The 12,926-nt window shown below is 36.1% G+C and overlaps 1 protein-coding gene across 1 annotated transcript; it reads right to left on the bottom strand.

Annotated features, from left to right (window-relative positions):
* Positions 1–8,276: 8,276 nt before the first annotated feature.
* LOC125205694 (F-box/kelch-repeat protein SKIP11-like) lies at positions 8,277–11,206 on the bottom strand. Its single transcript, XM_048104763.2, has 2 exons — positions 10,840–11,206; positions 8,277–10,051 (listed from the first exon to the last, which is right to left on the bottom strand). The coding sequence occupies exon 2, from the start codon at positions 9,943–9,945 to the stop codon at positions 8,590–8,592; it is 1,356 nt and encodes a 451-aa protein (XP_047960720.1). The 5' UTR covers positions 9,946–10,051; positions 10,840–11,206; the 3' UTR covers positions 8,277–8,589.
* Positions 11,207–12,926: the final 1,720 nt, after the last annotated feature.

Genomic DNA, 12,926 nt, shown 5'->3' on the forward strand with positions numbered 1-12,926 from the left:
AGGAATCTACCCATTCAAGATAAGTAACAGTATACTGTAAGCCCATCCATATTTATTCTTCTTCTCAAATACTTCTTCCGTTCCATAGTAGTGGAGACATTTCTTTTCGGCACGGAGATTAAGAAAAACTTGTGTTAGGTGAGTTAAGTAAATGAAGAATAAAGTAGGAAATGAAAAAGGTAGAGAGATATAGAGAGAATAAAGTAAGAGAGAGTTAAAGTAGGTGGGAAGAAATGTGTTGACTTTCACCAAAAAAGGAAATGACCCTTGTAGCAAAAGGTGATGCGGTCACCCTGGCCGCCCCCACACCCCGGCCCGACAGTTTGTGAGGGGGTTCAATCAGGGTACACAGCGGCCCGTTAGAGAGGAGGCCTTCAACCCACTGTCCTGACAGGAGCCCATCTCCCAAGGCCTCACACTTGTGCCTGAGAGATGGAAGCTCCCACACGCCAGTATGGAACGTACCAAAAAGGAAATGACCCTACTACTATGGAACGTACCAAAATGACAAAATGACTCTACTACTATGGAACGGAGGGAGTATAAATTAACCCTTCTTATCTTTTTTAAATACAATTCCATTCGTCTTATTTATAGTGAAATGTTTTTTGGCACGAAATATTATATAGTGTTATTCAATGTGTTAGGTGGAATATAATAAATATAAAAGTTCTTTTTCATTTCTAAAAGTATATTTCATCGGTCCACGAAAAATAATCTCATTTTGCCATTTTGAGATGTCCATGAAAATAGTCCAATTTCAAAAGTGGAAATTTTCTCTCATACTTTATCTAATTCTCTTTCTTACTTTTTCTCCTCTCTCATTTACTTTTTCTCTCTTCATCTTTTACTTTATCTCTCATCTATCTTATTTTACCAATTTCTAATTAAAACTCGTGTCATCCACAAATGAGACTACTTTTTATGGACGAAGGAAGTATAACATCGAGTGGGATATTTCCAAAAAATATGGCGCTTTAAATAGGATGGAAATAATAGAAGATAGTCGCACACCACTTGCGTATCTTTATTTTTCTTAAAGTAAAGTAATACTCTCTCTGTCTCATGTTACTTTCATTTTTTTATTTTATATTGTTAATTTGTGATTGATTTTATAGCCTAGTTAAATTAGTTTTTAAAATTTAATGAGATAATACTTAATTAACTCTAATATATTAATTAAATATCGTAATTCATACTTAAAATAATGTAAGTTGTTTGGGACGAACCGAAATACAATATTGCAACTAACATGGAAGAGAGCAAGTATATTTTTATAAGATGACAATTTACACTAGTCTTTCTTTCCGTAGATTATACTCTTTTATTTCCCACTATTTATAACTTTTCTAATTCAATATTATAATTGCACATTACATATACTGATATACTCTCTCTATGTTTAAGATGTCTAAATTCTTGAGTGATACGAGATTTTAGGTGGAGTAAGTAGAAAGAAAAAAAGTATAGTTGAATATTTTAACAAGGAGAGATTACAGAGAAAAATTTATTACCAAATATAGAAAGTAAATATTTTAAATGAGAAATAAAAGGAAAGAAAAATATCTTTAAGTGGGACAAAGTACATCCATCACTAAGAAGTAGTTATAATAATTGAAATAGAAAATCTAATAATATGTGAAAAGACTTGAATACCCTTATAGACATGATGATGGGGTAGTGGATAATAAAAGAGGGGAACAAGAAGTCATACTTGCATAATTGTTGCACCTAGGGTGGCCTCTATGCCACAAACATGTTAAGTACATTTCTTCAAACAGTACAATATTAGTATTTATTTTTGAAGATAGTTGAGTTGTATTTTTTTTTGAATCATTTTAATGAGTTGATTCATTATTTTTATAAAAGGTTTTATTCTTTTATAACTTATTCTTATGGAGTATATATTTTATTGACACCCTTTAAAATTGGAAAATTATACTAGTAGTATATTTTTTGACACCCATGGAAATAGAAAAATTATACTCCATGCACTAATAAATTTTTTATTTGTTTTTTATTATTTTTGGTAATGGACCTCACATTCCATTCATTTTATTCATTCATATTTTTTTTTATAAAACTAATACTACTATATAAAAAGAGTGAACTACATAAATGATACATGATCTTTCACTTTCGCACATAAATGATATCTGATCTTTATTTAGCTCTCATCAATTGAATCAAAACTGGCTTTCAGAATGTCGATCATTGAACTCAAAGGGGTGTAGTTAGGTCATAGAAACTCATCCATTCTTAACCAAGATTATGAAATCGATCATTAACTTAGAATATGGTGTAGTTGAATGGTAGGGACTGATCATCCATCCTTATCCAAATATTATGAGGTTAATCATTGACTTTAGAAATAAATATGTAGCAATAAGCAACTTGACTTCTCGAATCAGTTGTTCCACTCTCATAAACTCAAGCTTGACACAATTTCTCCATAATCCATATGTTGGTCACCCTACTTTATAGCCGATAACCACTCAAGAATTTAATTTCACGCAATATAAATAAATTAAATGTGATAAAAAAAAAGAGTAGTTTATTATTGGAGCATTTGCAAAATTGGGGTCACAATCATTCACAATAGGATTTGATAATTTGATAGGGGGAAGAAGCATGTCGCATGTGCTGATGGGGAAACATGAAATAATGGGGGGCATGGATGATGGTGGTACCATAAACACACATTATTATTAGATATTAAAACAGGCATGCACGTGGTCACTTGACCTAATTCACCTACAATAACTCACCTTTTATGGTTATTAATTATTTTCAATATTTTAATTGTGTTGTAATTTGCTGTACTACTATTGAAATGGCACCACTATGATTGATCTCCTCTATAAAGTCGATTTGAAATCATACCCCTAAAAAAGCATATAAATTCTGTTTTAAGTTACCATTATGATATTGTGCCTTGTGCTCCTCAACCACTATATATCTCCATATGCTCCCTTTCTTCATTTTATATTTTTAACAAATATATGTCGGTTGCATCATTGCATGGTCTAGTGGAATTTCAGTCATGTTCATATATTCTCCATTTCGATGTTAACCAATTTTATTATTTTGGTTAAAATAATACTACATGTGAATTTTATTCTGGTTTGAGTCAAAATTTTGTTAGCCAATAACAAAAATAGTTTTACTAAAGTGGTTTATGATGTGGTTCATGAATAAATATTTTTTAGAAAAAATAGTTTTATTAAAACAAGTTTTAACGATTTTCAAGCTACTTTCTGTTACTAAAACTCAATTTTATTGACATTTTCATCGAGTGTTTCCCAGCGATCACTTCAAATTTCACATAAGCTTCCAGATAACCAAGTTATTTAATCACAATAAAATTCGGAACATACCAAATCAAAGTTTAAAGGAATAAATGCTCGTGTATTATTTTGCCAAGAAATTAGAGTTAGTTGAAAACCAAGATCTGTGGCCCCAACTTCTAATCTATGAGCAAAGACGAACAATTAATATTTTCTTCTCCAATTTCTAATTTGGTTCAAATCATTGAAAGATCATTCTATTCCGAATATTCCAAATCGACCATAGTAAAACATAAAATAGAGAGATTCATAACTTTCCGTCAAATTTGCAAAAGACAATGGCTAGCCATGATAGGAAGCATGTTGTTGGCTACTTGGTAAGCAACTAACTAAGCATGACGAGATAGTCAGATAGGAAACATAATTTCATCTAGTTTCATATGAATAACATACCAACATTTTTTAATTGGAGTTATTCAAAGCACACCTATAATTAACTACTATATGTTGTAAAGGATATTTGCACATATCATTCTCAACTTATAATAAATTAGTGTTGTATAAGTTAAAGTATGTCTATTGGTTAAACAATATCTCTAAAAGTCCAAATTTGTAGTGATACACACATCGACTTAAATGTAAAAGGAAAAAATAAAATAAAACCATCAAATGCTATACTTAGTGTCTTCCACAATGCAAGTTAGTATATTTCTTATTACTAAAGCCAACTGCCAACATGTTCATTCCAAGATGATTAAGCTGTTCCAAATAAAACTACTTTAGCTAACCTCATTGCTTAGATTGTAATCTTGATTTAAATCTTACAAAATAAGATTCTTTTATTCTCTAACTATTCCCTAATTTGGGATAAAAGGAGAGGGTCAGCATTGACAACCCATCCCACTCAATCCATGATTATGGGGTCATGAACTCATGATTAGCTTAAAGAAAGCTATTTTTATTATGCTTTGCATACGTGTAAAACCATTAATTAATTGATCATACGTTAATGACCAATGATTTACATATTGGATACCCATTACTTCAGGTTGATTTTAAAGTGTGAGATTTGTGGGTTCCAATATGAGGGGTTTAAATTAAAAGGAAAGTGCCATCCATAAATTATATAATTTAAAACAATTTATTAGTTAGCACTCGCCTTTAATTATCTGAATTTCAATAACCTTTTTCTATTTTTATTTCCACAATTTCACATATAATTCACCTGCATAATTATTTAGGGCATCCACAGTGGGACGCCCTATGCACCGAATTTTATCCTCCGCCACTTCCACCTGCAATGGGGCGGACTATAGCCCACCCTAAGCATTTTACTTCTATTTTGTATTTATATAATTTTAACAAATATATCAAACAAAATATATAAATAAAAACAACACAATTATTAAGGAAAATCCTACATTTACTTAATTAAAAAAAAAGTTACAAAATAAGAAATAAAAAAAAAAGTGCACTACATATAAACTAAACCCCGACTCGTCTAGAGTAGTCCCAACCTGCGGCTGAGGCCATCAATCGTCCGCTGGATGCCTTCGATTTGAGCCGGGTTGGTCGCCTGCATCAGAGCGTTGTGCGCGTCCAACAACGTCCTATAGTCGGAGGAGGCCACTAAATCGGTGTAGGCATGTGACGAAGCCGAAGTCTCGGTCGGGGTCGCGCTCGGGGTCGAACTCGGGGCCGGGCTTGCGGCATGGTCAGGCGGCGCCGCGACGGATGTGGTCGCCTTGCCCTTGGCCTTGGCAGCCTTGATGCCAGAGGGACGTCGTGATATCGGAGTGCCGGAACTCTCATCCTCGAACACCAGATTGTTGAGGTCCATTGGAGATGCGCCGCTCTCGCTGCTTATATAATCAGCGAAGGTGCGTTTCGACGCCCTCTTCTTCGCTGCCGTCGATTGTGGAATCATATCACCAACGAACTTCTGTTTCTCCTTCAAGATCGCCCAGGATTGGTAGTGCTTGAACTCGCCTAACAATGACGTGTACGATCTCACCGCTTTGTCCCGCACATCCGACAGACTCTCGCCACTGGCCTGCTCCCTCTCACACTTGTCGTACTCCCCCGCGAATAGATTGATCTGCTTCTTTATTTGATCCCAGTGCTTGCGTAGCTGCTCCCTATGGCGCTTGTAGGCGTGGGGCGGTTTGCCCTCGTTGTATTTTTCGTAACCTTCTGGTTGTTGGCGAACACCGGATCCTCTGACACATCAATCCAACATCTTGTCAAGACTAAGGATTCGTCCGCGGCGTAGTCGTCCTTCCCGGGGCGAACTCTTCACAAACCGCCGTTTGCAGCAACTTCTGGGCTCGTGCCTTGGGACGCCTCTTCTTGGTGGCGGATCCCGACGCGGCGGCGGCAGCGGCGGCGCGGCTGCGAGGAGTAGGCTCCATGTCTGGTGTGCGGTTCGGAGAAGGCTCCATGTCTGACAGCCCGTACGAGTCCGTGCTGAAGTCGGGATCGTACTGGGCGTTGGTGTCGAATGGCCGGTAGTCGTCGGGTTCTGTACCCGGCCATCGTGCACCACCGAACATCGGACTATTCGGACTTGGGTAATCTCCTGGATTCATTTTGTTTGAAGTGTAGAATATGTATTGTGAATTTGAGAGTGAAAGAAGTGAAAAATGAGTGAAAAAAGTGAGAATATACACAGGTTTTGAAAATTAAATAAAATTAAATTAAAAATAAAAAACGCGTCGCATCGTCCGCGATACCACAGTGGCGGACGATGCGACGGACGATGAGCATCGTCCGCGCTTCGTCCGCGGATGATCGATCGAGCGCGGACGATGGTTAAGCCATCGTCCGCCCCATTGTGGATGCTCTTACTTGGAATGATTCCTTATAGATCTCACACATCAGCATGTTTATTTAGATGAGAGTACTAAATTCATCAAAATTATGTAGGTGTTACTCATATATTAATAAACTAGGAAATTAAAATGTAATAGAACCGAAACTCAAAACGTGTATATGATAAATATGAATCGAAATCGTCAGTTAAATTTTAGAATGATATTTATTTTCGGTTTATCATCGTCTTCATTATTATTATGGTTGTCTAATTATTATAAAGAATGTCATAGATTCTCCAAGAAAAATTACATTTATTTCCACGAATAAAATTGGATTAATCAAACTGGCAAAATTAGATAAAGAAATACTAGAGAACTTATGAGATGGGGCGAGAGTATTAGATAAAGAAATACAAATGATGACAATTGAGCTCAATATTACAACTTAGTTGGCCCATTATTTCTGAGACTAAAAGGTTGAATATAATTCCACAACTTATAAACCCAAACACGGCCATATCTGAATTTCTTGGCCCAATGCATATTGATGGCCTCACTCTTTTATATTATATTTTTATTGTAAAGTTTTGAGTATAATGAACAGCGGTAATTAAATCGAGATCAATTTTCCTTGCATAAAGACATTCCACGCAACCATAAAATTTCAGTTCGATCTTTATTGTTTTTAGTGTTATGTCAGTTTCTCAAATATTAATACAAACACCAATAATCTAGCCACATGAATTATTCATAGTCCCGCCATTTACTTTTTAAATTCATCATTTTTATAAATCTCCAATTTCATATAGGAGTATCATTTTTAATCCTTGAGCCTTTACTTGTCTCAGCATATAGATAAAAGATGGAAGCCAAAAAAATAGTAAAAGATTAAACTTTTTTGAAATTTAAATAATAAAAATTTTAAAAAAATTACGTAAATAAAACACAAAAAAGTTACATATATTTAATAATAAGAAACTATATAATTTTAAAAATGTAAATATACATATTGGACCACAAATGATAAATCCTAGTTTGCATCCAAGGTGCTCGACTAAGGCTCGGTGCCTTTGCTGTTGGGTTTTGAGCATATTCAATTGTCTTTAGACTACACTTTTATAGTAGATTATGTATATATCAGTGCTTCTCTCACCGCACATTTTTTTTTTCAGACAAGTTAGAAAATGTTTGCGGGTCATAGCATACGCTCGTCGCACCAACGTAGATACCATAGGACAATTTATCACTCATTTGAGCCCGTATTGGCAATAGATTGGGAATTAGCCATGAAATTTCGTGTCATCAAAGTATTTGGATCAAAACCTTTTGTTGAAAATTTTTCTAGTACATGAATTCTTGTTGCCAATTTAGGTTGAAATTGAAAGGCTGGGATTGTAATTGGGTATGGTTTTAAAGGGAATAGGAAAGAAGAGTGATGAATTGGGTGGATGTTAGATAGATGTACTGTGCCGACTGCCGAAAATTAAATAAAAAAAAATAAAATTGGCCCTAGACAAGTGGACATGCAGGTGACGCACTAGCTAGGTTTGCACCGCTGATCCTGGCCCGACGACTCCCCTCCAGCTCCAGTCTGACTGGGCTCCACAGGTGCATTGCACATGCCCTATGCTAATGAGCTATTGCTCGACTTATTAGAAATGATTGGGGGAAATGCTAGGAATCAGGAGTAAGAACGTGAGTAGGAAACCATAGATAATTCAAATGCAAACTCCTGATCAAACTATGCTGCTACACTCTATAGATTTAGGTGAGCACTTTCACCACCTCTAATGCAATTATGTATAAACAAACAGCAATAACTATGCATTCATCAAGAAAAGATAAAACCCAAATTAAGGTCCAAAGCCAAAGCATCCAACACTCAATCTAAACTCCAATCCATCTAGCTACCTATCATTTGGAAAAATCGCTACTTTATATATCCAAAATTGCATTAGCGTTCATCTAACAGACAAGACAAATCAAATCAAAGTAGCCCTCTACCACTCTAATTATCTAAAACACCGGTCAACAATGTGCGAACGTTTGATCACATGAATCGCCAATGCCACATAGCGAAAGCAAATTCAAGACAAGTTATCCAACGATGCTGCTACAATGGAAATACGGAAAGTTCGATGCACACACAAGAAGAAGATAAATAGAACAAGTATAATGAAGAGAATGAGAAAATCTTTTGATATGTGAAAAATCATGTTATTTGATGGGAGAAGATTCATACAAAGTAAGAAAAAAATGGAACAAAGAAAGAAAGAAGAGAAACAGTAATAATGAAGGACTATTCCAAAGAAAACATTCAATTGAATCTTGAGTAAATCTGATAATGATAATCCATCCTATCCTCCTCCCATTCAAAAGAAGTAAAACAGAAACCAAATTAAAACTTTTGATAAATTACCCCATTAGCCATGGATGCAGCTCGCCCGTTCCTAGCACAAGAGTCCCCAGAGTCGATCGATCGTAAGTTTTCAACAGCCCATTACAGCACAATTATACACAAAACTGCCAGACCTCTTCCTATCAAGCAAATGCCACTCTGGTGGACCTTCACTCGGAATCCACGAATTCACCTCGATGAATCCTTCACCAGCATTCCTCGGCCCCCCAATAACCATAAGCCGATCACCACACGCCCTAAATGCCAAACCCCACCCATACATTGAATCAGCGCGCTCAGGCAGTCGCCCTACCGTCACCCACATCTTGTTTTCTTTATCATATTTCCGAACTTCCATATCCGCATAGTCCGCAGCGTATAACTGATTATTTACAACAGCGATCAATGGTGGCGCCTCGGATGTAACAGGTGGCTCGTTATCCCTTGCCGCACCTGTACGCACCGGGGACATGTTAGGTATTTCAGTCCAGGTTTGAGTAGCCAAGTCGTACTCCTCTCCGCATGTGAGAAGCGCGTTGTCCGCTCCTCCGATCCCTCCGACGACATAAAATTTCCCGTCGAGGAACACCCCGGAGCACATCTTCCTCGGTTTGTGCATGCTCGGGAGCGTTGTCCACGTCCCCGACTCGGAGTTGTAGAGCTCCGCGGATTTGAGGACGCTGCCGTTCAAGTCGCAGCCGCCGGCCAAGATGGCGATCTCCCCGAGGCTGGCAGACCCGAACAAGCAACGAGGCGCGTTCATTCTCATCCCTGTAGTCCATGTGTTGGTTAGCAAGCTGTAACGGTAAATCACGTGAGACATGAGATCCCTCCCGAAAACAAGAAGCTCAGTTCCAACAGCCAGAGATTCCTTATCTGCGAACACGAAACAATCGTTAGGATCCATCCTTGGCAAGCGCATCCACCTGCAACGGTTAGGGTCGAACGCCTCCCATTCCAAGAGCTGGCACGACAGGTAGACCCAATGCTCGACCACCTTATTCTGCCTCCTCAGTCGGTACAGCTCCCCGGTTCTAATAAGCGACCGAAAGCTCCGATTAAAGGATGCAATCTTCCCATAATCAGCTCTCGAGCACTTGATCAGACAACTAATGGAGAGGTCGCGACCAATGGCACCAATTAATGAAGTAGTGTCAGAATTATCACCTGCGTGACGCCTACTCCTAGGCTCCGAGGCAGATTGAGCCAGGGCAGCGTTTACCATCCCACCGATCGGTGAAGTAGAATCCATTTGATCAGTGGAGAGTTTAGGAAACTTCACAACACCAACTTCAATCTCTTCACCTCTATTTATATCGCTCAGTGGCCGCTTTGTCTGCGGAATCTCGGCCTTCTCCAACCTCAAACTCACGAAAGGCCAACTGGCGTTTCGCTCACAACTACGTGAATAGTCCCTCGACACCAAACAAGCCCGGTTTTCCAGCATATCGTTGGATGCAAACCCCCAAAAGGAGCAATTTCCTCAGTTAAAATAAATACAAATCCTCTTTCTTCCTTCCTTCCTTTCTTTTCTTAGACTAGAAAACACTCCACTGTCAAATAACCAAAAAACCATAAATCCCTAATCAGAATGTAAAAAAATAAAGAAACAGTCTTTTACAGAGAGCTCATCTACATACAGAAATAGAGAAATATTTACCAAGATTCTGTTTCATTCATCCCTTCAAATTCTCAAAAAGTATTGTTCAAGAAGGAATATCTGAGGGGGGATAACTTATCTTCAATAAACCAATTTCAATAATAATCATAACCGGTTAATCAGGGTCAAAATAGCTACTCAATTTCACACGCACAAATTAAAAAACTGATCGTTTCACAAAAGCTACAATATAACTAATCTAAATGCATAATGAAAGAGGAAAATTACAGAAAATTGAAAAAGGCCCAGATTAAAGAACCCCATAAGGATTCAAACTTTAATCCAAACGAATAATGAAGCAGAAAAATTACTCAAGAAATAGAAAAGGCCCAGACTAAAGAACACCATAAAGATTCAAACTTTGATCAATTGAACAAACATGCAGAAACCCCAAAGCAGAAACCACTTAAGATTAGATCTCAAAAATTAGATCAACCAATACCCATTTCTCCAATTTTAGGGAAAGCAAAAGCAAAGGCATTCAATCTTGCATTGGTTTCCCTACATCACTTACTACAAAATCAAAATTAGATCTATCAAACAGTCCAATAAAAGGGGATGAATTTTTTCACCACATCCTAAAAAAATCACAACTCACAATAAAGCAATATAGGCAACAAAATAGTCCTCATAACAATTCAAAACAACACAATTAATTAGAGAGATAGAGAGAGAGCTTACATGTGTGTTGGATAAGCAGAGAGAAGAAACTAGCAAATTTGTTTCTCTCCCTTCAGAGGTATCTATGCATACTATTCTTTTTTTTTCTTTCTTTATCTATCTGTATTTAAGCTGGTGTGTGGAAGCAGTTGAGTTCTTGGCCTTCTTGTTTGAGAAATCCTTTGGATTCTCTCTGCAAAATCAAAGCAAAGGCTTTGGGCTTTGGCTTTGGGGCATAATCTTTGAGGACCCCCTCTCTCCTCTCTCTCTCTCTCTTTCTCCCCTTTCCCTTTATATATGTAAATTTCCCCGATTTAACACAGGCGATTTATTCAGGCAGATGGTAAAAAAAATCTAATTTACATCTGAAACGGCTAAAAAGAGGATCTTTCTATCTTAGGATGCAAGGACTTAACCCAATTATTAATCAGGTTTTAATAGCAAAGAAAATTTGTACCTAATTCGCAAAATCACAATAGAATTATTATATTATATACAAGTGTAATAGTTTGTGCATTGACTGGTAGCAAAGCATGAAGAATTTTGCTTCTATTTTATTGCAATCAAGTTTTTTAGATTCTTTTCATTTAATATTATTGAATGTGTACGTTGTAGATTGTTTTTCGTCTCTTTTTCTTTATGTTTGCGTTATTTTATTTTCGTAATTTTGTTTTTAATGAGGGGAGGTGGTGTGGGGCCGTTACAGCTAGGGTTTGCTTCTTCTCCATAGGCTACCGGCGTCCGGCGATACTCGATTGCCACACGGGTGTTATCGACTCGCTTGAACCCATTTTCTCCACATCTTCACTTTGTTAATATTGTATTGATAGTAATAATCGGTGAAGAAATTTATTTAGAAAAGTTTGTGATATTATTTGACTTAACATTTTAAGAAAAATTGCGAGTTATTATAATATTCTCTACTTTCTCAAAAACCTTCAATGGGATATTTGTATATTTCTGATTTAAAAAATTATTATAATGTTGTTCTACTTTCTCAAAAAATGTTCAATGGGTCATTGAACATTTGTATATTTCTAATTAAAAGATTATGATTCTAATTTAATCAATCTTTCCAATTCAGGCTCGTTGTATAGTTTTTGAATTGCAAATGTTAGTAGATTTTATATTCTTTGGGAAAAGGGGTTCAAAAATGAAGAATATAGTACTACTACATAATAGGCATTAAGATTATACATATGGCTTGGTGTTACAAGATTTTTTATGGCAAAAATATTAGAGCATTGTATTTAATATTTTAATGTATACAGCATTTGCATTGTGAGAGTATTATAATAATATTTATTAACGTAGTTTGATAGTAATAGTATTTTCATAGTGCAAACATATTTTATATATTGAGCTTCTTATTTTTAAGATGATTGATAGGAGTATACGAATCTCAATTCTCATGTACAATTATAATTCAATGTATTTTCTATGTCATATAGACTTTGTGATTTGTTCTTGTGTTAAATTTCATAGTTCTTTCGAATTGTAAAAGTGTTGTGTTGATGTAATTATATGCTCGATATACTGTATCAATGGTTACAAGATTTAGCTTTACAATTTAGGCATGTGACTTAATTTTGTGGCACATTAACAATGTGATTTGGCGAATGCTAGTTACCATTTTGATCGAACAACCTATCTGTGCTAACGTGCTCGTCACATGACTCAAAACAACATTTGTGTCTCTTAAAATAACTAATAATAATAAAGATTTGGTGGAATGTGACCAAATGAAGAAATAGAACTTGCATCACATGAAACCTGCAATATGAAGAAAAACAATGTGAAAGAAACTCAAAAGTGTTTGTAATGAACAGGCAAAAATGGCAACTTATTAAAAACTCCATTATATGCCAGGCATTTTATTTTTGTCATCTATCATTAAATTATAAATTCATTTAGAAGGTTAAATAATAAATTCTCTTAGATTTTATGCTAGTTTTTTAGTGTTTTATGGACTCATTCTTATCACAATTTAATCTAGTAAGTCGTGGCCTGAGAATGTAGAGTACATGAAGTTTGTACCAAGAAAAATGCCAAAACCCAAAACATACTTAAGTCTTAAGACACGAACCATGTGGAATGTTAGACAGACC

Source organism: Salvia hispanica, chromosome 6 (assembly GCF_029641045.1).
Source record: "Salvia hispanica isolate PSC_SH4W2 chromosome 6, Shi_PSC_v1, whole genome shotgun sequence".
Classification (NCBI taxonomy): domain Eukaryota; kingdom Viridiplantae; phylum Streptophyta; class Magnoliopsida; order Lamiales; family Lamiaceae; genus Salvia; species Salvia hispanica.